Here is a 25,811-nt window from a genome sequence, read left to right on the forward strand (position 1 = left end):
GTTCTTTGATAGATTAGCTTTATAAGTGGTCCATTGTAGATTGGTACTTCTAATATTATTTTTTTTTGGTAGATGGTATTTCTAATATTTATTTATAGCTAAGATGATGATTTGATTGATTTCACTTAAATACAAGCTACAAGTAAAGTAATTGATATAAAAATTGTGATATGCACAATAATTTCTCTTCTCTAAGATAAATACAATGCAAAAGAAAAGTTAAAAATTGGATAACCAAAATTTGCAACCAAACCGCAGAGTTCATAGAAAGACACAACCAACAAGAATTCGTGTGCAAATGGCTATGAACATGCAAGTGACACCCTTCATCCCAAATCTCCAAAAGAGACAACCTCAAAACCTTAATTTTCCAAACAAACATTCATCAAAACTCATTTGTTGCTCTCTTAGCAGTTCAGACTCGATTGTATCTCTGAAACTTGCACAACAGTTCAATCCAAATATTCCTATAGAGAAAGCAGCTACACCCCCATCATCATGGTATATTGATCCCTCTTTCTTCAACCTTGAGCTCGATCGTGTCTTCTATAGAGGCTGGCAAGCTGTTGGTCAGTTTTATTCTTCTTAAAGTTTCTATTCAATAATTAGTTTCATTGGTTTAGAAGATGAAATTATTCATTTGATTCTATTATGTATGTTTGTTTCTGGTGAGATAACTTTGGAGGAAAGAAAGATGATAGTTGATAATATGAATATGAGGCCTGGATTGGATAAACAGCTTAATTAAGTGTTTATAGCATAAAACCTTATCATAAGCTATATAAGTTGTTTTCATAAGCTATCATGAAGAACACATGGAAATAAGCTAAAAATAACACATAAAGATATGTTATAATCTCTCTCAAACAGTCTCACTAGTGAAACAACAAACGTATGTCCATATGTTTCTTGTCTGTGGAGATACCTATGGAGGAAAGAAAGATGATAGTTGACACTGATAATATGAATTTAAGGCCTGGATTGGATAAACTACTTAATCAAGCTCTTATAATGATAATGTGAGTTCTTATCATATAAGTTATGCGTAAGCTATTTCTGTAACAAAATATAAAATAAAGTCAAATTACTTTCATATAAGCTATATGTTGTTTTCATAAGCTATTTCTAAGAGCTTACGTAAATAAGGCTAAAAACAGCTTATGGACATGTCATAAGCTTTCGCAAACAGTCTCAGATGTTGTTATGCAAGTAGGTAAGCTGATATAAGCCAATTGAAACAGGCTATGAATGTATATGGCATGGGTGCATATGGTAATTCATTACTTAACTTTTGATTAAGTATACTTAATATGTATTCAGTGGTTTGTGTCAAGCCCATTGCTAAGTACTATTCTGCTTTTATTCATGCTAAATTCTGATGTAAGCGCTATGATAGATCTGATTAACTAAACTTAGTCTGCTTTTTTAATTTTTTTCTCTTACAATTTGTTTTATGAGATTTCCTTGACGGCCAAAAGTTATCAATTTCGTTTATCAGGATCGACGGAACAAATAAAGAATCCTGGTGAATTTTTCACTGGAAGGTGGATTTTTCGTTTTCTTAACAAATATATGATCCACATATCTGTCTTCAATAGAAGTACATTGATTCCTGTTCTTGTTGTATTTACATATGTTGTTAACATTGTTGTCTAATTGCAGCTCCATTTGGTTCTTGGAAGGGGAGAAGGATACGTAGGAGTGACATATTAAGTTGTGTACACTATTTACTTTCTTTTCTTCCGAATTTCGAGAACCACATGGAGGATTGAATATTGCAGACTAGGAGATGTGGAATTTGTGGTCTGTCGTGATGACAGTGGGAACGTCCGGGCCTTCTACAATGTTTGTCGGCATCATGCCTCCATTCTTGCTTCTGGAAGTGGACAAAAGTCCTGCTTTGTCTGCCCATACCACGTGAGTTTAATTACATTATTAAATATGCATACGGGAATTATTTTGATTCTCTTTTTCTATGGATGCTCTCCTTTTCTTTGTTATGATCCTTGTGAGGTGGAAGAGACAATTGTCAAGCTTTCCTTCATGGATAATGGCTATTACCATGATCTGTTCTTTTATTATTTTTGGTTTCTAGCTATTTTCACTTGCTTCTTGTTTTGGAAACTTCAATGCAAAAAGACGATTATTTCTGCAGGGTTGGACATATGGATTAAATGGAAATCTTCTTAAGGCAACTAGGATATCAGGAATGCGAGATTTTAACGTAAATGTATGCAGTTCTGTTCTATAGTAAGTTACTTATACAATATACAACTCACATAAGGAAAAAGGTTGGCTGATTTCTCTTACCATGAAGGGTAGGATTTTGGTCTTATACCAATCAAAGTAGCGACCTGGGGGCCTTTTGTCCTTCTCAATTTTGAAAAGGAGAAGGAAGAAGTTGATAATCATAATGTAGCAAAGGAATGGCTTGGTAGCTGTTCAGAAATACTGAGTACCAATGGAGTTGATTCTTCGTTAAGTTATGTATGTAGACGTGAATACACCATTGAATGCAATTGGAAGGTATGGCCTCTTAGCGTATCTTAAATTTATTCTTTTTCCTAGAGGTTTTGTTTATTACTTTGCCACTTCGGCACACTTCTGTTTTCTTTATGATTATGTGAATGAAAAATTTGCCAGCCTTATGAAACTTTATCCTCCCTTCTGCTGTTGAGCCTGCGTTTTCCCTCACTGGTGGCTTTCTTATGTTAAAAAATCTAAACGTTTTTCAATTATCATACACATTGTTATTTATTTAATTATTATGATTATTTTTCTTTATACGATTCATGGAGGTGCTTAGGTTTTAGTGGTTTTGGTTCTTGTTTTTTGCAGGTATTCTGTGATAACTACTTAGATGGTGGCTATCATGTGCCATATGCGCATAAAGACCTAGCATCTGGTCTTAATCTCGATTCCTATTCTACCACAGTATGCTTTTTTACTGCTTCTCTTTTATAAAATCTCCAGTTCACCTTCTATTTTACTGTATAGTGTATATCATGATGATAAATTGAATCATGTAAACCTTTTTTCCGAAAAAAAAAAAACTTTCGTCATATGTATACTTCCATCTTTTCCTGCTCCAATCGGGAGCAAAAAAATCTGTCTCTCTTCCCATTTCATTTTGTTTGCTAAATGATTTGCTACAATAAGTTTAAAATAAAGAAAAGTTCTGGAACTGGATTTTGAAATGTCGTTTGATTTGTTACCGGGGAGTGCTTGTGTACTAAGGATTTTTTATGATTGAGACAGTTGTTTGAAAGGGTTAGCATCCAAAGTTGTGAAGGCGGCTCAGAGAAAAGCAAAGAGAATAATGATCGACTTGGAAGAAAAGCCATATATGCTTTCATTTACCCAAACTTCATGATCAATAGGTTCTTTCTTTTTTATCTCGAAACTTGATTGTTCATTTTTTTAGTCATGTTCTTACTAATAATTCGGTATCTTCCCCTAGTTGTTTTGCTAACATGCTTTTATAACTTGGGGTGCTTGCTGGTCTGATAGGTATGGACCTTGGATGGACACCAATCTTGTACTCCCACTAGGACACAACAAATGTCAAGTAGTTTTTGACTACTACCTTGAACCCTCACTACAGGTAATTTGTAGTTATTTAAGCACATGCATAATATTTGTACCGATGATTAGAATCTATAAAATTAAAATGTACTAGAAATATTTTGAGTCATTTACGATACACAAACTATTACACTGAACCTTATACTGGTTAAATTTGGAAGAAACTCAGGAACCAAGACAAAATAACCTTTAGAGATAGTGTTGGTTGTTGGGGGTATAAATATTTTATAAATGCAAAATTCTGTGCTTTTCTTTCATATTTTTTAAATAACTCCATGAAAATACAAAAAACCGCTCATTTTTCTACTTCGTTGGAAGGTAGCGAAACCTCAAATTTGCATTAAGTTGAGCAATGCCTTAATTGGTATATTGAATTTTCTGAAATCAAACCAGGATATGCACTTAAACTAGTGACTCGATAGTTCCTCATACGATTGAACCCTTTTTTTGTTAGTTTTATGAGTTCACTTCACGAGTATTGAAAATAAATACTTATGAGAACAATTAAGTCAATTCAAAAAGCGCAATGCCTGCTGCCTTCTCTTTGACTGAGCAGGGTGACAGAGATTTCATAGAGAAAAGTTTACAAGATAGTGAGAAAGTGCAGGTACAAACATTAGTTTAGCAGACTTTATTAGAAGTTTTCCTCAAGTTGCAACATACCTTTTGTAATGCATTTGGTTATTAATGAGCAGATAGAAGATATTGTGCTGTCTGAAGGTGTCCAAAAGGGCCTCCAATCCCCAGCGTATTCTGTGGGAAGATATGCTCCGAAGGTTGAGCAGGCCATGCACCATTTTCATTGTCTGCTGTATGAAAACCTGACAACTTAAATCCTGTTGCTCATTATGGATGATAAATTGCTGCAGCAACCAATAAAATCTGTGACCCATGCCGGCAATGAGCATCTGTCTAAATTTGAAATTGATGCATAGTATATGCTACTACTCTACCAGAGGATTTTATTTCAATCAAACATAATATGTTGATGTACATATATCCGGTAATGTAGGCTTGTCCAACTTGCAATAGTTGTATAGTAGCTTTAGGTATCTTCTGTTGAACATGATAGTTATATGGAAATCTGCTACTGTAAATTTGCTGCTCCAGTTTCGATTCTGGTCATAGGAACGGGGAGTTTTGCCACATTCTCAGAAATTTCTCAATCTCCTAAGAATTTCTGGTCTATTTTTGAGTAACCAAAACCGGCTGCTAGGAATTGGTGAATAAACGCACTCAATAATTACCATGCCATAATATCTGTTCTCTTGAAAGAAATCATTTTATTTTCTTCTCGTGTTTATGCCGACTGACACACCATTTTAGAGTTTTTTAAAAAAAACAGAAAATATAAAAATAAAAAGGAAAACCCACCTAGACATTTTTCTCTAAGTACGGAAGTCCTTTGTGGGATCAAACTGCAGAATGATCGTAACCAAAAAATACAAAATAAACTGCAGAATGATCTGCTACTAGTTTGATTTGCATGTCAATATGTACAAATAAAAACATCTGATCTGTGGCAAAACAAACCCCTGCAATATTCCAAACTTATAATTAAGAAATGAATACTCTTCTATGAAACACGGTCTCTGACACAAACACTAGACAAATCCGACTCTCCTACAGTCATAGGATCTCACATTCATGCAATCAGGACCACAATTTTCAAACATTAAATTCAGTAGCCTTAATCATGCAATAAGCAAAAAAATAAGCAGTAAAAAATAAATTATTACATCTCAAGTATCACCAATGTAAATCGTGCAAGAAACAAAAAACATTGATAATTAATGTGCCGAAAGACGGACAACAAAGATCAATATGTATCTTAACAGAAATTGTCATCATTTAATCTGCAAAACAACTATATGTTAGATTGTTATCCATTTTATATATTAGGAAATCTTTAACTATGAAGCCCGGATACTCCAAAATGGTGCCGTACCCGTGTCGGATACGTATCGGATACCGATACTCCGCGGATACTCCCGGATACGTATCCCAGAAGTATCCGAATGATTTAATTTAATTTTTATTTAAAAATATATTGGATACCTTAAGGATACGTTAATACGTATCCCAGAAGTATACGAATGATTTAATTTAATTTAATTTTTATTTGAAATTTTTATTTGTATTTTGATCACAAGTATTAATTTTTGTAAATTGGGATCATTATATTGACCATTACTTGAAAAGGGTGACTATCTTCATACTACCTTAGTATCATCATGGTGCAGGTTGTTTATATGGTATGTTTTGGTTTAAAGGATGCTATCTTAGTTGGTGAATGGTCCATTGTATTTTGACTTGGTGTAATTAGTTTTAAGATTTCACGCTATTTATTTTTTGTGCGTTTATGTCTAATATATATATATATATATATATATATATATATATATATATATATATATATATTAAAAAAAATTGTAAACGTATCCAAGCCGTATCGTATCCTAAATTTCAAATTTTTGACGTATTCGCGTACCCGTATCGTATCGTACCCGTATCCGTATCCGTATCGGGGCTTCATAGATCTTTAAGAATACTTGATATGTAAAATCATAACATTATGAGTTGAGTTAACAAACCAAATCACAAGCATTCTCAAAGTTAGAAATATAACATTATAGCATACTTCTTTTGAATGTGTTCTGAATCTCTGAGCCCATGCTTTCTCTGTTAATATTATCAGCTTGCACATGAGCATTATTAAAACTACTGCAGACTTGTGAGCAGTACATCAAATCAGTGCCAGTAAATCAAAGATGATACACACCAAAGCCAAGGTATGAGATCAAGTTTGCATCACCAACAAATATGAATTCTATTTTCAATGACTAAGGCATAAGGCTCTCAATGAATTCTATTTTCAATGACTAAGACATAAGGCTCTCAACAAGATGATCAGCTGGTGTAATATAATTATTAGCAGCAAACACTGTAAAACTACAACAGGAAAGTTCAATATGATTGCCCCCTTCTGATAAGTGCAGGGATTAAGCTTCTGCGCATAATTAGTTGCGAAAACAATCAACCTTTCCCACCCAAATGCAGACTATGAAATTCAATAACCATCTATTAACAAAAATAAATGATTCCTATGTGGTAGTTATACCTGAACTAAACAAGTTCATAATCAACATTGATGAAAAATCCTGGTTATCATAGAGGTTCTATTATTCTAATCTAATTAAGAAACTGATGAACACCAACTGTTACATATTGGGAAATTAGAGGTAAAACTAGAACCTGAGTTGCACTTGTAACCAACCGTTCTACTCCACCGACTACAATCAAATACCAGTATCGAATAAGTAAAAAAATCGATGAATACCATATGTCATTTGGAGACATCGTGTAGAATCAATTCCAAATATACATATCTTAATCCTCAGAAATAATTTTATAGGAAAAGATCATGATGTCACGATTAAAAAAAATATTCAAATAAGCATATGGTGTGAGAAAATGATCCAAATTAAATTACCATTAAACAAAATCTCAACTGCAGTATAAAAAGTGCTGACTAAAATAAAAGAACCCTAACAAAAAATGAAAACGAAATTACTGAAAAAAATAACAAAATCTCAACTGCAGTAAAAAAAGTGCAGACTAAAACAACCCTAACATTCCTTCAAAAAAAAGAACCCTAACATAAAATGAAAACGAAATTACTAAAAAAAATAAAAATTATTCATCGATAGCTAATAATTCTATTCTACGGCATGGCACTTTGCTTCATGACAAGTTCATCAGCCCTTTCAACAAGCTTCCTCCTTAACTCATAAATGGATATCATAAATTGTTCAAGTTGATCACTACTCATATCATCGATTGAATCATTCCACCAATCACCACCCTTAGCCAAATTTTGAACATCTTCTAGTTTCTTCTTTTCCATCTCCAACATCTTTTGTGCCTCCTCGTATTGTCTATTGTAATCTTGGTAGGTCAGAAAATTTTCTGCTACCTTTGAATCCTCAAACTCAGTGGTTCCTTTGATGTAGCTATTGAGGACAGAGTTTGTGTCGGGTTGACCAAAACAAAATAGTTTGTCACCAGGAGAAAACACAATGATGGCTGCATGAACATCACATAAGACACAAAGTTCGCTTGCTTTTCTGAATAAACCTTGTCTTCTTTTTGAAAAAGTGACTTGTTTCTGTGATTCTTTCTCAACCTTCTTGATCTCAATCTTCTTGCGTCCCATGTTCTTCTTTCTTTGGTTAACCATATCCATGGTGAAATGTTAGTATTGCATTGTGAAACTTGAAAGAGATTTATTTATAGGGAAAGAACCGTGTGACATAAATTATTTCTAAATCAAATACATATTGACAAAAAAAAAAAAATATTTCTTATTTCTTTTAAGGATAATTCTTCTTTTTTTTTTTTTTCTCAGACTGATTTCATTGAAGGTAAATAATGAGGTTTTATTTGGTTAGAAATATATTTTAGTTTATCAAAAGAATATTTCCTAGCACAGCCGTGAAATGTCGAAATTCAAAGGTCGGGTGACCCGGGACCTCACAGTTGTGTGAGAGTTTAATTTCAATGGATTACCACTTCATTCAAGACAAAAAAAAAATCGTTTTTTTACCGGAATCCTGGCAAAGATCCTAAAATTTCTCCCATCTAAGATTCTAAATCAATTCAGCATTAACTCTTACATATTGCCTTGTACCAAAAAACTCTTACATATTGCCAAAAAAAATTATATTCCTTTTTTTTTTTATCAAAGCAACATTTTTAAATCCAACACCTAACAAGGAAATAAGCAGTATTCCCTTGTTTCCATCTTGATAGGGGGTTTCTTTTTCTTTTATATACTATATACTATCACATTAATAATTTGATTCACTTATATTTATAACAATACGAAGGAAATACTATATTGTTTTAGGTTGAATTTTTTATTATTGCAGTTATTCCATTAAACAAATTTTCTTTTCAAAATGTTATTGTTGGTGTTTTTGAAAAGAGGTAAGAATATTTATTATATTGTTGGTAAAAGATAAACATAGTTTATTATTATTTAAAAGTAACAAACATTTATGCATATAATTTTAATCAAAATCAACATCTATACATATATTTTTTATCAAAATCAAAGTTGTTTATAATTTACACGATTTAACGCAATAAAAAAATGACAAACCAACATAAAGTACCTGTCTAAAAAAATAATAACTTGACTCACTCTCCGTTGACAAACTTAGCGTAGTTACAACTTTAATACCTTTGTATAGAATGCAAAATTTACAAATTCAACTATTGAATTAAAAAGTCTTATGTTAAATATATATTGATATATTTTATTATTATTATTTGAAAATGTTAAATTAAATAATTAATTTAATCATTACTAGAAAGTGTTTTCTTAGTCCCTAAGTTTTGCTAAAATATTTTAGAACGCAATTTCAAATATTTGTGTGCACAATCTGAAATATTTTGGTATGCAATCTATTATATTTTGGTACTTAATCTGAAATATATTTTGGTGCTAAATATATATTTTGGTACTTCCTTAAAAAAAATGGTACTTGATATGAAATATATTTTGGTACTAAATATAAAATATTTTTCTACTCGATATGATATATTTTGGTGCTCAATTTAGGATATTTTTGTACTAGATCTAATATGTGAATAACTTGTTTCTAAAGTTTTTCACATTGTGAATTTTCTCTATAATAGAGAGCTCACATATTCATTCCACACACCGAAACCAGTATTCTTAAACTTCGAATTCTTTTCTTCTATTTCCCCTTTTCAGCTTGTGTTAACGGATCTTTCTTATCTTCATCCCATTTCTTATGTCCTTTCGGAATTAAGAACTCTTAAGAGTGGTCCTTTTTTGACATAATGTCCCTTTTATAAAATGTACAAATTAATAAGCAATTCAGAGTTCCCTACTAAATGTAGAAAACTACTTTTTTTAATAAAAAATACTACTATATGCATTGAATTTCTTGTCATTTGATTGTATTAACACAAATTAAATCCCTTAAATAATTAGCACGTCTTCAATTGTTTTAAGTTTAATCCTGCATATTAGTACTAGTTTGTTGATTATTTTTTCTTCCCGACAATAGTACGAGTTTTAAGCAACAATTCGCTTTTTTTTAAGCAACAAGCACAAATATACTTAAGATCCATTTTGCACTAAATAAGTGATGAATCTTTTTGAATTTTTGGTGTTTCTTTTTATTTGGATCCCGATTTTTTATATTAAAACAATTAATGGTTAGTGCAGTTCAACACAAGTTAGTTAGTTAGTTAGTCTCGTACAAAATACAAACTTCATTTTATAAGGATGATGACTTTTTTATGTTATTGATGTTATTTAGAATTTAAATATAGATAATTTAAAAAAAAATGTGTCTTTTATTAGGGATTCGATTTTAATATTTGAGCCGAACCTCCAATTTCATTGGGATGGCACAGATGCCAACACGACACCGACACATGTGATTACATTCGACCACTTTCATTATTTTAAATTATTACTGCGTCTATATATAGATGTCAATATCATGTTCGGTGTCAAGATTTATGCTTCATAGGTACTCTCTAGATCACCAATGGTTATTAGATCTAGTAAAATGGATTAGTTTCCCATATGACGAATCATGGTTTGGATTTCTATTAGGAGAGGCATTCACATTTAGTCTCATGACTCCTCAAATAGGATTGTCCGGTAGAAGATATAGTCTCTAGATCCTGTTTGAGAGCAGTTGCGTGCCTAATTCAAATTCAAACTACATGCAAAAAGAAATTGATTTGGCTCTCTAAATGGTTAATAATATTCACTTTACACTCTAAAGTGAGTTGTTTATTTTATTGTTTAGTTTAGAGGATCCAGATCCAAAAGAAGGAAAGAAGTTGAATTGAAAAATGAATTGGAATTGTCATTCATTCCTTGCAGCTTTTCAAACATACGAGAATATAAATCAAACTGACAAAATACACTAAAAAAAGAGAGACTGATTGAAGTTCGTATCCTAGGTATAAAACAAAGATTTATGTTATTTGAACATCAAAATACCGTATGTAACACCGTATATTTTTATCTTACTCTTACTTTTTATCTTCTACAACTTGCATGCATTTCAAAAATACACAAAAATGAAGACACTGTATTTGACATCAAAATTTTGATGTCAAATTATCATTTCTCCAAAACAAATCGCATGTTCTCTATTCAAAAAGAAACATCTATGTAACAAGATGTCTATACATGACTAGTGAGAAGTTTCAGACTCCATCTTCCTTTTAGTCCTTCATGGGAGTCACTGCTGGTACTGGTATCAGTTTTCCAACCACGGCAAGAGGCCAGCTGATAGCATTGGGAAACAGAATGGGAGAAGATGAAGAAATATAGTTAGCATGTGGACATAAGGCAAACCTTACAGATTCTGTTGTGTAAGTACATCGATATGATCTTTTGAGTTATACATACAATATATGAAAGCAATCAAGGGCAAAGGCCCTTCCAAGTTTTTCATCAGGGACAATGCCCAACAAAAACACATCGACGAGAATAGAATGCTGAGAGCAAGATACAAACTGCATATGATAATCAACTGACCTGATAAATCCTATAATAACACAGATAAGCCACTGCTTCCAATTAAGCTTGACTGTTTTAGTGAAATTTCCTAGAAATTCAATGATGACAACCTGATAAAACCGTGAAAAAATTTATGGTAGCCCTACTATTTCATAAATAAAGTCAAACAACCACAAAGGACTTGTAACAAGACTCGCCTGAAGGACTATAGTTAATCCCACTATCACCATAAATAGGTAGTTTCAATTCTGGTTACCCCCTTGAAAATGTTGAATTTATCTGGCTTTCGTGCATTAAATTCAAGGTTTAATTACACTTTTGGCCCCCTAAGTATCCAAAAGTTGCGATTTTGGCCCCCTAAAAAAAATATCTCTTTTTTGGCCCCTTAAGTTCACTTTTGGTTGCAATTTTGGCCCCCCAAGCCAATTTTGACCCAGTCAACAGACACGTGGGCGCCACGTGTGTAAATTTTTTTTATTTTATTTTATTTTTATTTTTTTAATTTATAAAAAATAAAAAAAATATTTTTGTAATTAAAAAAATGTTTTTTTATTACAGAAATAAAAATGTTTTTTTAATTAAAAAAAAATTGAAAATTAATAAAAAAATTGAAAAAAAATATTATAAAATTCTGGAAAATTGAAAAATTAATAAAAAAAATTTGAAAAAAAATATTATAAAATTCTGGAAAATTGAAAAATTAATAAAAAAATTCGGGAAAATTGAAAAATTAATAAAAAATGATTAAAAAAATAAAATAATCTAAAAAATTATGAAAAAATAAAATTTCGAAATTTTCTAAAAAAAATTAAAATTCTGGAAAAATTCTAATTAAAATTTTAATGAAAAATAAAAATTCTGGAAAATATTTAAAAAAATTCGAAATTTTCGAAAAAATTAAGAAGATTAATCATTTTTAAAAAAATGGAATTTTTGAAATTTTCATTAGTATTTCTCGAAATTTCGAAATTTTCATTAGTATATATGTCGAGCTTAGGTTTTTTCAGTGTATTTTTCGAAACTTCTAAATTTTCATTAGTATTTTTTCCGAGAAAATTTTCATTAGTATTTTTTCCGAGAAATTTTCATTATGTGTATTCCGGTTTATAAATACACAAAAATTCTCGGAAAAAAATACTAATGAAAATTTCGAAAATTTTTAAATATTTTCCGTATTTTCCAGAATTTTCAATTTTTTCAATTTTCCAGAATTCCGTTTTTTAAAGAATTCCGTTTTCAAATTTTCCAGATATTTTCGAAATTTTGAAATTTTTTTCAATTTTTAAATTTTTTTAATATTAATGAATTTTCAATTTTTTTTTAATCATTTTTTATTTTTATTAATTTTTCCTGAATTTTTAAATTTTTTTCCGTATTTTTTCAATTATTTTACATTTTTATTAATTTTTCAATTTTCCAGAATTTTTTTATATTTTTTTCAATTTTTCAATTTCCCAGAATTTTTTAATTTTTTTCAATTTTTTATTAATTTTTCAATTTTCCAGAATTTTTAAAAAAAAAATTCAATTTTTTTATTAATTTTTCATTTTTCCAGAATTTTTATTTATTTTTTAATTACAAAATAAAAAAAATATTAAAAAATACAAAAATGCGACCACGTCAGCGTTGACTGGGTCAAAATTGGGCTAGGGGGCCAAAATTGCAACCAAAAGTGAACTTAAGGGGCCAAAAAAGAGATTTTTTTTAGGGGGCCAAAATCGCAACTTTTGGATACTTAGGAGGCCAAAAGTGTAATTAAGCCTAAATTCAATAAAGACCTAAAGTTTAGAAGAATATTTTCAATGTCTTAAGTTTAGAGATTTGTAGTTTCCTGTAAAATAGTAAAGAGAATGACTTACTTGACATAGAACAAATGCATTGAATATTATAGTATGCATTGAATATTATAGTGTTCTTCACTATGACTGCAAAGTCGTTGGTTTCGTGACTCAAGCTCAGTAAGCTCCTGCCTTGGAAATTGAGTATAAGCATGACAGAAACTTGGTAAATTGCCTGAAAGGTTTAAACATTATTGACAATTTAGTTAGAGATGGCGGATATAATGCATAGCATTCACTGCAGAAATGAGGAGGCAAGACACTGCAGTTTTCCCATTCATTTGTTAGCTATTTGTGGCTTTGTCTTAGTCCATGCAAAAATTAAAACCCTGCCGAGAACATTACAAGTCACAACAGGGGAAGATAACTTAGAAAAATTCACCTGAATCAGCAGATTTCTCCACATAATATTTGTTACAAGAGGTTCTTTGAAAAACAAACAAGATACAGTCAACTTTATTCACAAAATCACAGCATCTGATGTTTTTTTGGTAATGGAACTTCAAACTCAGTAGGACCCTTTTTCAAGATTGCAATATAAGAACACATGGAAATATAAAAAATTCAGAAATCACCAGCATCTTTAGGTAGCATTTGGTAGACAGGATAGAACAAAAAATCAGATGTTTTGTGTTTAGTGCATATTAAGAGTCGAACCGAACAAACTATGAAAATGAAGTAGTGCATTTTTTTAACCAAAAACTACTCGGATTCAGTTCAATCCAGGTGTCAAACACTGACTTACCGCTTTTTTCAAATTGATTTACAAAGCCTTTGCTGGATTTATGTGTTACTGACTTTGATTGTATCCGGCAATTCCATTATTGCTTTGTATGCAATCATCAATGGCGTCAATCATCTTAGTATTTAAATGTTAACATAAAATTATCTTTCTTCAGTTTTTTCCTATTAAAGATAGAAGGGAAATGCTAAAGAGTAATTGGATAATAGGATAAATATAGAAATATTATAATGAAAAATGGTGAAAAGTGTTAAATTTAACTTTTTAAAAGTTAAAATCTTTTTGAATCCAATGCAAACATACTACTTTTGGTTTCTTTAACAAGTACTCTTAGGGCACTAGTTGTTAGCATTACCTAAGATAGAATTATCAATTTATATTTTGCAGCACACATCCATTCTCCTTAACGGATAACACGAGCTTCGTTAAATGTTTCTCCGTCCTGACAAAACCTCAACTGTGTTTTTCCAAGTATAGAAAGGTATTTTACGTAATATGATCAGCTGATATAGTTTTGATTAAGCAAGGAAAGCAAAGAAAGTAAGCACCAAGAATCCAATCTTTTGGATCGTTGTTTTAGAAGAGATTGATAAGATGTTCAAAATAGTACCAAAGATCACCAAAACTTTGATCATTGGAACTTCTGTTGTTTTTTTAAATTCTTCAATAGTCTAATCTACTCCAGATTTGTTGTTTTAAATGTTCAAGACAAAACTAAATATCTCTATCTTTGTTATAAGCTTAATCTATTTTTATCCATCCTTCGTCACCTTCATACTTTATGTGAGGGAAGTCCAATTTACATAGATACCAATCATGCTTTTTGTGAGTTTTAAGCATATGCTTATCAAAGCCATATCTAAACGCTTTGCTCCTTGAACAATGGGTCAAAAGTCTAACCCATGTAAAAATAAAATTTTACATGTTGAACTGTGATGTTTTAGAAAAAAAAGAAATATGGAAAAACAAAACTGAATACATAACTAAGATTAAGTGCACTGAATGTTCTATTAAAGCGGGAACCCCTACTGCCTCCATACGCTTCACAACTTGAATTCCTGAGGCGATTGTAGTTTCCATTATCCTGTGGAAATAACCAAGCGTTAATTACATCGTCATTTACACACTTTGCTCGAGACACGGATTTTCAGATCCTTAGTAACATATGATACGATTTCTATTGGCATTCAATCTCAGCAATCAAAATATCAACTCAATGTAATATCAATCAAAATAACTTTGCATATACAAAATAGTCATCATCTAAAACAGACAAAACAAAGATAAACAACATAATATTGATGATAAAAATTAGACTAACTATATAAAAAACTTTCAAAGGAAAATGAAATTCCAAAAACATCCTTGACATTAGTTGCTGCAGCCTACGACTAATACCAAACTCTCTCATTACATTACAGAAATAGCTGGTCATTACACAAGCTCCTTAGGGCATAGGTAGCCGGTCACTAAGAAAATAATTATACAATCTCTGGTAAATGTATCAATGCAGTAAATGCATCTTGATGTTTACAATGCATAGTGATTAAATGATTACATTTTAGCAGTTGTCAATCGATGAATGATAACATTAGCACCATATTGTCGCAAATATGTTCATTTAGAAATTTAGAAAAGAACAGAAGTAAACTTAAAACAGGAATTTACTTCAATCATTTACTTATTGTGATTTTAAAGAAAAATTCATCAAAAGTGATAAAATTTAGAACAAGCAAAAGCAACTTTTTGTAACCATAAGGTGTTATCATTCAACAATTGACAAATACCAAGATGTAATCAATTAATCATTGACTTTTCGTGATTTTACAGAAAAATTCAAGATCAAAAGCAATGCCATTTAGAACAAGCAAAAGCAACATTATAAACCAAAACCAACAAAGAGAAAGTCACTAACCAATCATGACAAAGAGAAAGCTAAAACTCATGCAATGTAAGCATACATGCAGACTATCTTTTCTATTGTTAATCATAAAAATCTCTCACAAGTAAATCCATTATGCAGGGAAAACCATAAATACAACAAACATACTTCAAAAAGCCCTTGATTTATATTAAAACAGCTTGTGAGCTATCGACTTGCATAAGCACTTGTGGGACTATTTGATAAAACTATATGGAAACAGCTTATGACATGTTCATAAGCTATTTTCAGCTGATTTTCATAAGCTTTACAAGATAGCTTATGAAAACAGCTTATGGCTTATACAAAAACAATTTAACTTTATTTTATCTTTTGTTATAGAAATAGATTTACACAAGTGTTTATTATAATAAACACTTATGCTATAAACTGCAAATAATTGTTTATCCAAACAGGGCCTAAGATCTCAAATCGTTTCAAGATCAAATTGTTTGAATACTGCCAATCATTCCATCAAATATGTCCTTCAAATTAAAGGAAGGATAAGTTTACAAATAAAAAATTAGAGTTCAGTGTGAGGGAATATAATTTTACCTAACCAGATCCAACGATGATGTTGTTAATTGGAATGAAAATGAGCTTAACGAAAAAGCCAACGAATCCCATCACAACGAAACCGATGGCAGTGCGCACAGCAACCTTAGAGAATTCTACAATACGAAATGTACAATAAAATTAAAGATCCATAGCACAGAGATTCATAAAACCAAGATCAAAGAGGAATGAAAGGGAATTTGAGTTTTTTTACCTTTGCGATCGGGTTTGTGGCATCGCTTGACGAGCCTTACGCTGTCCTTAGCGAATTCTCTGAGTGGATCGAAAACAGAATCAATGGCGTCCATTTTCTTTCGATCTAAGAATTGAAACAAATTGGATAATTAATCAATTATTGAGAAGTGAAATCACGTAAGCGATTCGATTAAGAATTTGCAAGAGACGAAAAAATCTAGTAGATCGAAATCAAAGGCAACAGAATCAATTTTTCTATTCAAAGTAAACAAAGAAAGGGAAAAAAAAAAAAAAAAAAAAAAGCCTAACGATCGAAGTCTTAGAGAGACCTTTGTTCTGTGTGTTAGGGATTCGTTTGTCTGCAACAAAACGAAAGGTTTATTAATGTGTGAAAAAATATATATGCATTTACATTATAAACCAATCAAAAGTCATTGTCTTTCCACGTCAGATTTCTTTTTGATTATTACAAGGCTAAAAAAGCACAAAAATAAATAATAAAATAAAATAAAATAAAAAATATTATAATCTACGAATCAATTTCCAACCGAGTCCATTGTTAGAAGGTCAGATAAGTTTACCGGGGGAGAGGTGTAAAACATGAGGTTTGAAGAGGAAAAAAGGCTCCAAACTTTGCTAAGAAGTTGACACAATTATTAATTTCACGAAGAGAATGAGTAATGGATACGGTTCAATTAAGGTTGATAAGATCATTGATATCTTGAATTAAAGTAGCAACATGTTTGTGGTATCGAGAAGTTGACAAGCTGGCATATAGCATTTGAAAATGTTGAATTGGGCGAGGTAAGGCCAAGTTTTAGCCAATCACGGGGGTCGTCGTTGAAGAACTCTGCGGATGTGAAACATGGAGAGATCCAAAGATTTTATTTTAATACTTACTCTCTTCTTTCATTTTTAATTGTCGCCCTAGCAGGGAAAAAATATTCTTATTTAGCTGTCGTTTTAAAAGTTCAATTTAACATTAATTTCTCAATAATATCATTAGTTATTTATTGGACATAGATTTTTTTTTTTTTGACAAAATTTATTGGTCATAGATGAATAAATGAAATATATAAAAAATATTAAGGGTGTGATATAAAAAAATAAACAATGATAGAAAAAGTCATTGATTTTAACCAAGTGATTGGGCTTAAGTGGTTAATGAGCTCCCTCATAAGATAAATTGTTCGATATAACTCGAGTTGGATTCCGGATGGAAACACCCAAGCAAACAGAAACTTGAAATGTGTGAAAAGATAAAAAAAAAGACGGCAATTAAAAAGAAACCAAGAGAGAGTATCATTAAATAAGTTTAAACCTAGTGCAGCGAGCCAATCAAAATCTATGTGAAAATGGAAAGAAAAAAAATCACACCAAAACTATGTATCCATTTTATATACAAGTATAAATATAGACTTTTTTTCTTAATGAAATGTTTGTGTTTTTTAATTGGATAGGTGGATACATTATTACAAGTTAGATGACTTCATTGTACATTTCAAAGTATAAAACAATGGAAGATTGAAGGTAGTTACGGTATATTATCTATCTAATATTTTTGCGTCATTATTTGTTAAATCATTTCTAATAGAATATTTTTTTTGAAGAACATTACTAATAGAATATTGGCATGTTATTTTAAAAAAATAAAAAAATAAATTATTAGCATGTTGTTGGCTTCTCTAATTACAAAATCATAATGGCAATGTGATTTTGTTGAAGCTTTAAAATGTAGTTCTTACAAAACCATGATGATTCACCGCAATTCTACCAAACTCAGTGACTCACCACGATTCTGCCAAGCTCACCGTGAATCCAAACATGCCCTAACTCAACTGGATGCCATATGACAATTCTTCAAAATAAGCCGTATTAACCATGAAAGACGATAACTGTTGGTAATGAGTCTTGAACAAGTCTGGGAAAATGCTAGATTTACTCAAGTAATTTTCAATTCAGAGATAGACAAGCATTTTGGCATGAGAAATGTAAATAGCAATTCTCATGAGTAATGTAAATAGCAATTCTCATGAGTTCCTCCTGAACCGGAGATGTCATCATGGTTAGGCTGCAATATTTAGCACATCATAAGGCCAAATCGATTTCTCTCAACAAAAAAAAAGTCCAAACCGTTTTGTATATACATCAGCAGCTATTGTTGTTAGTTTTGAAGAACACTACATATACCCTTGATACTACTAAAGACAAATAAATCAAAGATTGATTACCAGTACAGGAAAAATAATCTATAGAACACATGCATTCGTTTTCTTTTTATATTTAGATAATAATTTTCTAATTCCCACCTAGTATAAATGAAAGAAACTTTGTGTTAATAGATGACATAAAATCCGGGGGTTATGACCAAAAAAATACTTTGTTTTTATTATTGGTCTAATCATTGTGTTAGTACAGTAGCACAAGTCAACAAAATGAGCTTTCCATTTGATATGCAATCAAAACAGAATATCATGCCTCGTAATGTAGCAAAATTTTGATAACAACAACTTTAACATGAAATTCGAAAAACTGTTAAAATATTGTTGTCCAAATGAACAATATTGTTTCAATAAACCATAATGTAACAAAATTTTGATAACACCGGCTTTAGCATGGTGCTCAAGTAGCAAACATCAATACAATCTTTCTTGACAAGAAAAAAAGTTATGCCTCCCAGTCACTCCTCATCTGAATAATTAAACTTAACTGAGTGGGAATGTAAATCAATAAGTCCACCCCTATAGGTCCCACGTTTCTTCTTGGTCTTCTCGTGGCGAAAATCCCTGTAAGAGAAATATTTGGTGTCACCAAAAAAGTAAAATAAGATGGTAATAAAAGTGTATTTGAAGAAATTACACACATTATAAAACAATTATATTGGTTAGCTGAATAAGACAATAAAAGGGTTTACAAAAATGAATGAAAGGTTCCGATATATGTGTGAAAAATCTGGGAAAAGTTGAACTAGCTTCAGCATTGCCCATCAAACAAATTTTCCATAGAAAACTCACTAGACAAATAAAAACTTCATGCAACCAACAGCATGACCTATTTATAGCTTGTCTATGAAAACATAAATCTTGCAATGCTAAATACACTAAACAAATAATCAATAATGACATTTTTTATGCATTTAATACAAGTGCAAATATTGGAAATAAAATTGTTTCACTACGGATATGAAATAACAGACCTTCCTCTGACTTGACCAAGAATTTCTTCTGCTTTTGCACCATAACCACTCTCGGCGCCATCCTGCAGAGAGATAGACCCATACACATTTCTTAGATAATGCAACTGGGACACACCAAATGCATGGAAAACATATCAATATATCACACCTTTGCCCAATATGAGTTATCCTGAAGCCTCTCATCAACAAATTCTACTTTGTCAACTTGTACGCGTTGAAATGCTGCCTTCACTGGTTTTTGCTGCAATATCATTTGTCACACAGACAAAAATTCCAACATAAATCTTAGTTTCAGTGGTGAAATTGGAGTCCTAAATACATATGACTAAAAATCCAAAACTGTATAAGAAATACAATTATCTAAAGCCAAGAATGAAATAATAAATAAAATTAAACAGCATAGAAAGCAGCAAGAAGAGCAGGCAAACATTTATGAGAGAAGAAAATAACTATGAGCATAAGATAAACATATAAAGAAATTGGTAATAGTCAACTATTTAATTTAAAGGGATGCCAGCAAACACAATAACCTGAAATGTTAGGTAAGTTTTAGACTCTATTCAAGAATTTATAGCACAGGCTGAGGTTCTAGTTCTCTAAAGAAAACATTTTGAATTTTTCTATTCACACCTCAAATATTGCTGGTTACACCCAAATTTTCTTAAAAATTTTTAATAATACCAAAATTACCCTTTTGTATAAATTCTCTTAAAACCTTGATTTCATTCATAGTCACTCTCTTTCACCCACAAACGATCAAACGATCCTGATGTTCAATCAATCTATGTGGAAGATTAAAGAGTGAATCAAAACATTTTTCATTCATACTCGATTGCATATAAGTGAATTTCTTCTTCCTTTTCAATAATGATAGTTTCAATTTTTTTCATCTTGTTCAACAGCATGTACAACGGTTTCAATTTACATGTTGAGGTTAACTTAAATTCAGTTTAAATAGGTTCATGTAAACTTAGTTTACATGACCTACTTAAACTAAGTTTACATGTACATACTTAAATTGAGATTACGTAGAATCATTTAAAACCTAAGTTTACATGTACATACCTAAACTGAGATTACATAGAATCATTGAACAAGGTTGAACTTTTAGATGCACACTTAAACGCGGTTTATATGACCTACTTAAACTAAGTTTACATGACCTACTTAAATTAAGTTTAAGTATGTACACTTAAACTCAGTTTAAGTAACCTACTTAAACTAAGTTTTACATGAATCTACTTAAACTGAGTTTAAGTATATACACTTAAACTCAATTTACATGACTTACTTAAACTGAGTTTAAGATTGAATTACAGTAGAATCCATAAACAAGAAAAACACAAATTGAACCCAGAAAAAGCTTAGAATTAGGAAACCCATGACAAGAACATAATCGATCGAAGAACACAACTTGCCAACCTTTTTTGCTTCGAAATTTCTTTGAAATCTTGCATAGAAGGGATAAATCTGCTTGAAGAAGGAAAGACGGAAGATAGATTTTTGGGTGTAACCAAGAAAGAAGGAAGAGACTTTTTGAAAATTAAATTTTATACGAGGGTAATTTTGTCATTCTGGGGTGTAACCAGGATTATAAAGGGTGTAATTAGAAAAATTCAAACATTTTTTTTAATTGAAAATAAAAAGAGGGGATATAAAGAATACGTATAAAAAGAGGGGATATAAAGAATATGTATATTCTATCTTAAATGAAGAAACTATACAAGCTCGCTGACTGATTTCAAAGTGCCTATCCATTGGCCAGGAGGATGCCATGTACAGATTCAGAGAGAATAAATACTAGTTATTGCATACCTCAGATGATTCTTTATGTTTTTTCTTCTGAGACTTTTGCACAGAAGAATTTTCTTCCCCATTCTCAGAAAGCCCGTTTGATTTTGCTGATTGGTCTCCTCCCTTAGATTCACTCATATTTTCTATTTTCCTGCGTTTGGTTTCTTCATCTGCTTTTATTTCGGTATCTTGTTCACCATTTTCTTTAGAAATTGGTCGCTTTCTTTTTTTAGAATCTTTCTTCTCTTCGGGCGTTGCTTCTTCATTTGTTGCATCGGGGTCTCCAATCTGCTCTTTTGCATCCCCTTCACTAATTGACTTATCTTTCTTTTTCATTTTACGTTTGGACCTCTTCTCTGTCTCAGCACCATTTTCAACTTTGGCATCTATGGATAAATCATCCTTAACTTTATTTTCTGTAACTGCATTCTGCTCTATTGCACCCCCTTCAATATTTGACTTATTGTTCTTTTTCTTTTTGGGTTTGGACCGTTTCTCTGTCTCAGCACCATTATCAACTTTGGCATCTGTAGATAAATCATCCTTAACTTTGTTTTCTGTAACCACAGTTGGTGACTCCAATTGGTTGTCTTCCACATTATCAACAACAGATTCAGAAACTACGTTGCTTTTCTTTTTCTTTTTTCCCTTGGATTTTTCCTCATCATTTTTGGAGTCCACACCTGCAATTAGCAGTAATTGAAAAGCCACCATTAAGATTTAATCGCCACGATTCAAGAAGCAAGAGAATGAGATATGCAAGAAACATCTGACCCTTAGAAAAAATAAATAATTCGATGTTATAAACAAGAGAGATAGGTTTTCAAGGATTTAAAAGCATACCTTGCGCTTTTTGATCATTGATAGTTGACTTAGCATCCTTGCTACTGAAGAGAGATGAAAAACAAGAACAAAAAGCTCAATTAGCATATAAACAAGACAGAAATGACAATACTAATTGGTGTGGCAGCATCAATTAGACAAGTGAGATTGCAACTTTCAATTATTCCTCCCATAGTTCTCAATATCAGATTGTGATGCAGAACAGCCAACCCCACAAATGCTATAGCAAGATCATAGGTAGTGGGATAACTGCTGGTCTGAAGAATACAAATGTAGGATAAATAATCCATACTATAAAATGCTGTAAAATAGCAGCCATGGCGGAATGACGTAGTGAATTCTGTGTCAGCCGCCATAGAAAATTGTTTTAAGCAACAACCGCTACATAAAATTGCCAATATGCCACAGTATGAAAATTTTATAGCGGCCAACTGCTACTTTTCACTGCTATAGTGTGCTACTAACAATTATGACTGGTCCAAGCTTTCTATCTAGTAATTGATATGGTTGATACATGGATCCCCAACAACATGAGACAATGGCCAGTCACACTGTACTTTATACATAGAAATAGAAACTAAGAACAGTTTTGCACTAGTGGCAAAATCTTGTCAGTGTACAGTTTACAGGATTAGGCAGTGTGTACTGTGTAGTTTATAATCGGTTTTTTACTCCAAAATCTTGAAAGTGTAGAACAAGGCTAAGGTTGGGTCTTACCATGTTTCCAAATATTTGCGGCACATCTCTTCTAGATCCACTGTGGAACCCTCTGTATTATCGTTCTGCATCAACAAAAGGAGCAACAATGTAAAACAGAAGAACAATCCAGCCAAATTTGTTATTGAACGGTGAGAAGGAAGACACGGATATGGAATACAGAGGAATTCTGGTCTATATATGAAAGCACAGCATACAGCATTCCTTTTGCCATGTATGCACATAATTACTTAAACAATCATAAGCAAGAATCTGTTTTACTCAGTTTGGTTTGAAAATTTTAAAAGACGTAATGACCTCAATTTAGATGACATTCGCAATGCAAATATATGGCAAAATAAATATTAAAAGATTAAAAAAAAATATTAAAAGATTTTTTCAATAACTGTAAATTTATTAAACAAGAGCTTCTCGTATAAGATGAAATTAGCCTCAGCACCGCAATGAATTTTGGGTTAAATATGTTTTTGGTCCCTATAAATATGTCAACTTTTCGTTTTAGTCCCTCTAAAATTTTCCTTCAACTTTTAGTCCCTATAAAATTTTCAATCTTCACTTTTGGTCCCTCTTTTAAAGTAAACTCATATGTAGAATTCATATTATTTAATAAAATTTTCCAGAAAAATTCAAAATATTATAAGAATCACTCCAAAAAAAATTCAGAATTTTTTAACAAAACATGAATTTAATATGAATTTTTATATTGTTTACAGTTAAAAATTCATATTTAATTTGTGTTTTGTTAAAAAATTCTAATTTTTTTTTAGGAATTTTTTTTAGAATATTTTACACATTTCTGCACAACTTCATTAAAAAATACAAATTTAAATTAAAAATAGGGACCAAAAGTAGTGATTGAAAATTTTATAGGGACTAAAAGTTGAAGGAAAATTTTAGAGGGACCAAAACTAAAAGTTGACATATTTATAGGGACCAAAAACATATTTAACCCATGAATTTTTAAGAAACTCTGCTGTTAAAATTAAATTCTTCATAAAAATGTAAACAATTATAAACATACCGAACTTTTTTCATGAATGAAGAATCATAGACTTGATTTTAATTGATAAGCTCTCAACCGATCATTCTCTCTTGTCTGGATAATTTATTTTAATCATTTATCCATCCTCTTAATATACTAAAGTCACCAAAGTGATATCCTTTTTCACATTAGCTATAAGCTGTTTACATGAGCTATTTCGGAAATCTTACGAAAATAAGCTGAAAGCAGCTTATGGACACGTCATAAACTGTTTCCATAAGCTCTTCCAAGCAGTTTCACAGATGTGTATATGAGTATGTAAGCTCAACTAAGCCAATCCAAACAGATCCTAAATTCAATCGAGATGCTTCTACAAACTACAAATACAACATTCCTAGCAGAAAAACAATGAAAAAACATCTCCAAAAGCAACATTACAATTATACAATATTCTACGTATAACAAAAAAATGTAAACTTTATCAAAAACAGTGTCCAAACGAATGAATGGAAAGTGACCCACCTCAATTTTAGCTTCAGAGAGAAACTTTTTGAGGGTTTTGGAGAATCCCGAGCGTTCCAAGTAAAGAGCAATTGATTGGTTCAGAAGAAGCTTCTGCTTCTGTTCAGAGTTTTGGGTTCCGTTCTTCATGGTTCGATTGCTTAACAAAACTTGACGAGGAGTGAAAGTGAAGAGGGTTGGAATTCTTTTGATACCTGATGGATTTGCAGGCATACGAAAAGGGACTCTTCCACCCAACCACTCTAATTCATCTTCTGTTCACTGGTTAGGGTTTATTTTAGGGTTTTTTCTCTTCACAAATTAACCCCCAAATTACATCTTGAATTACATTTTTGACACTTTGATATGGGCTATTAGGCCCTATAAAGGGTATTGTGAATAAAATAAACAAGATGGATTTACTATTTCCACCACCTGTTTTAGCTATTATACTCCATTTTATAATTACTTAAGAGTGTTCGATCAGGTCGGGTGTTTTTGATCCGTTAAAAAGTAAGTACTTGACAAAATCGTAAATGATAGAATAGTACAAAACAAGTTTGAACAACGCTGGACAAACTGTTATGGTGTTGAACAATTTTTTGTTTTATATGATGTTTGATGGACAAAATGTTATTTTGCTAATTTACACAACTTGTACTTGGAACAAAAAGTTGTTTTGTGCTTTGGTGAGGGACAAGAATTTTAGTTTTTGTCTTGTACTTACGATCATTCAAATCTTCAATGGTTACAAACTCACTTAAGATAATGGGGTTGTGATCGGAAAAGAATGTAAGTACCAAGACATTGGACTTATCTATTTTGTCAAAATGTCGTGAAACTGAACAAACAATTATAAATGTTGGACCTATTTACCAAGTAGTGAAAGGAAATGGAATTTAACATGACCTAATTGTTGTTTCATTTAGTTTACTTCGTTAAGTCAATAAAAAATTGTCAAGTACAACCCCCAGATTAAACATCCTAATCATAATTGTAGCTGTTAAGTCGGAATTTCACAATCCATGCGGATATAAATTTATATAAATATTTCTAATTGACGACAATTTAATACATTTGTTAAACTGGCCATCAAGTTTTTTGCGTTGTTGTCGGGGATTGGTGATTAATATCAACAGATAAACTACGATTTAATTAAAAAAATTATATTGTAAAGTTTTGTCTTTATTGTTTAAGTTAGGTTATTTTACTCATAAATCGTGGAAAATATAAACAATTGACTCAAGAGCAATAATTGATCATAGACAGTACTGCTGAACTATTTGTTGTTTTGATCATAGATAGTACTGCTGAGGTATTTGTTGTTTCATTGTGCATGATATAAAAGTAAATAAATGACACT

General features: G+C 31.2%; 3 protein-coding genes, 1 long non-coding RNA gene and 1 pseudogene across 6 annotated transcripts; 1 reads left to right on the forward strand and 4 right to left on the reverse strand.

The window, feature by feature from the left end:
* Positions 1 to 228: 228 nt before the first annotated feature.
* Positions 229 to 4,743, forward strand: LOC146903047 (choline monooxygenase, putative (CMO-like)). Of its 2 annotated transcripts, XM_085735062.1 has the most exons (10): positions 229 to 569; positions 1,499 to 1,544; positions 1,782 to 1,917; positions 2,156 to 2,230; positions 2,323 to 2,526; positions 2,839 to 2,934; positions 3,259 to 3,380; positions 3,511 to 3,604; positions 4,142 to 4,192; positions 4,281 to 4,743. In XM_085735062.1, the coding sequence occupies exons 1-10, from the start codon at positions 299 to 301 to the stop codon at positions 4,416 to 4,418; spliced, it is 1,233 nt and encodes a 410-aa protein (XP_085591188.1). In that variant the 5' UTR covers positions 229 to 298; the 3' UTR covers positions 4,419 to 4,743. The 2 variants fall into 2 exon arrangements, with proteins under 2 accessions (XP_085591188.1, XP_085591191.1); XM_085735065.1 differs by lacking the exon at positions 4,142 to 4,192 and having other exon boundaries at positions 4,281 to 4,694.
* Positions 4,744 to 7,169: 2,426 nt separating this feature from the next.
* On the reverse strand, positions 7,170 to 7,857 carry LOC146903048 (agamous-like MADS-box protein AGL62 pseudogene; annotated as a pseudogene).
* Positions 7,858 to 10,598: 2,741 nt separating this feature from the next.
* On the reverse strand, positions 10,599 to 11,479 carry LOC146903049 (uncharacterized). The gene is made up of 3 exons (XR_015022542.1): positions 11,362 to 11,479; positions 11,183 to 11,274; positions 10,599 to 10,930 (listed from the first exon to the last, which is right to left on the reverse strand). It is a non-coding gene; the product is annotated as an uncharacterized LOC146903049 (long non-coding RNA).
* Positions 11,480 to 14,528: 3,049 nt separating this feature from the next.
* Positions 14,529 to 16,786, reverse strand: LOC146903050 (protein transport protein Sec61 subunit gamma). Of its 2 annotated transcripts, none has more exons than XM_085735067.1 (4): positions 16,745 to 16,786; positions 16,435 to 16,539; positions 16,221 to 16,336; positions 14,529 to 14,828 (listed from the first exon to the last, which is right to left on the reverse strand). In XM_085735067.1, the coding sequence occupies exons 2-3, from the start codon at positions 16,526 to 16,528 to the stop codon at positions 16,221 to 16,223; spliced, it is 210 nt and encodes a 69-aa protein (XP_085591193.1). In that variant the 5' UTR covers positions 16,529 to 16,539; positions 16,745 to 16,786; the 3' UTR covers positions 14,529 to 14,828. The 2 variants fall into 2 exon arrangements, with proteins under 2 accessions (XP_085591193.1, XP_085591192.1); XM_085735066.1 differs by having other exon boundaries at positions 16,720 to 16,786.
* A 2,140-nt stretch (positions 16,787 to 18,926) lies between these two features.
* LOC146903051 (nucleolar/coiled-body phosphoprotein) lies at positions 18,927 to 24,718 on the reverse strand. The gene is made up of 7 exons (XM_085735068.1): positions 24,470 to 24,718; positions 22,966 to 23,030; positions 22,249 to 22,292; positions 21,427 to 22,088; positions 19,760 to 19,852; positions 19,612 to 19,673; positions 18,927 to 19,201 (listed from the first exon to the last, which is right to left on the reverse strand). Exons 1-7 carry the CDS (start codon positions 24,680 to 24,682, stop codon positions 19,096 to 19,098), a joined length of 1,245 nt encoding a protein of 414 aa, XP_085591194.1. The 5' UTR covers positions 24,683 to 24,718; the 3' UTR covers positions 18,927 to 19,095.
* Between the last annotated feature and the right edge of the window lie 1,093 nt (positions 24,719 to 25,811).

The sequence above is a fragment of the Medicago sativa genome, chromosome 8 (genome assembly GCF_051527215.1).
Source record: "Medicago sativa cultivar Bolivia chromosome 8, Bolivia_mono, whole genome shotgun sequence".
NCBI lineage: Eukaryota > Viridiplantae > Streptophyta > Magnoliopsida > Fabales > Fabaceae > Medicago > Medicago sativa.

Coding starts and splice junctions, on each gene's coding strand:
- LOC146903050 (XM_085735067.1), bottom strand. CDS start 16,528: ATGGACGCCATTGATTCTGTTTTCGATCCACTCAGAGAATTCGCTAAG. Junction 16,337..16,434: donor CCACAAACCCGATCGCAAAG/GTAAAAAAACTC, acceptor TTCGTATTGTAG/AATTCTCTAAGGTTGCTGTG.
- LOC146903051 (XM_085735068.1), bottom strand. CDS start 24,682: ATGCCTGCAAATCCATCAGGTATCAAAAGAATTCCAACCCTCTTCACT. Junction 23,031..24,469: donor TCTCTGAAGCTAAAATTGAG/GTGGGTCACTTT, acceptor TTGTTGATGCAG/AACGATAATACAGAGGGTTC. Junction 22,089..22,248: donor CAATGATCAAAAAGCGCAAG/GTATGCTTTTAA, acceptor TGCTAATTGCAG/GTGTGGACTCCAAAAATGAT.
- LOC146903047 (XM_085735062.1), top strand. CDS start 299: ATGGCTATGAACATGCAAGTGACACCCTTCATCCCAAATCTCCAAAAG. Junction 1,545..1,781: donor GGTGAATTTTTCACTGGAAG/GTGGATTTTTCG, acceptor TGAATATTGCAG/ACTAGGAGATGTGGAATTTG. Junction 2,935..3,258: donor TCGATTCCTATTCTACCACA/GTATGCTTTTTT, acceptor TGATTGAGACAG/TTGTTTGAAAGGGTTAGCAT.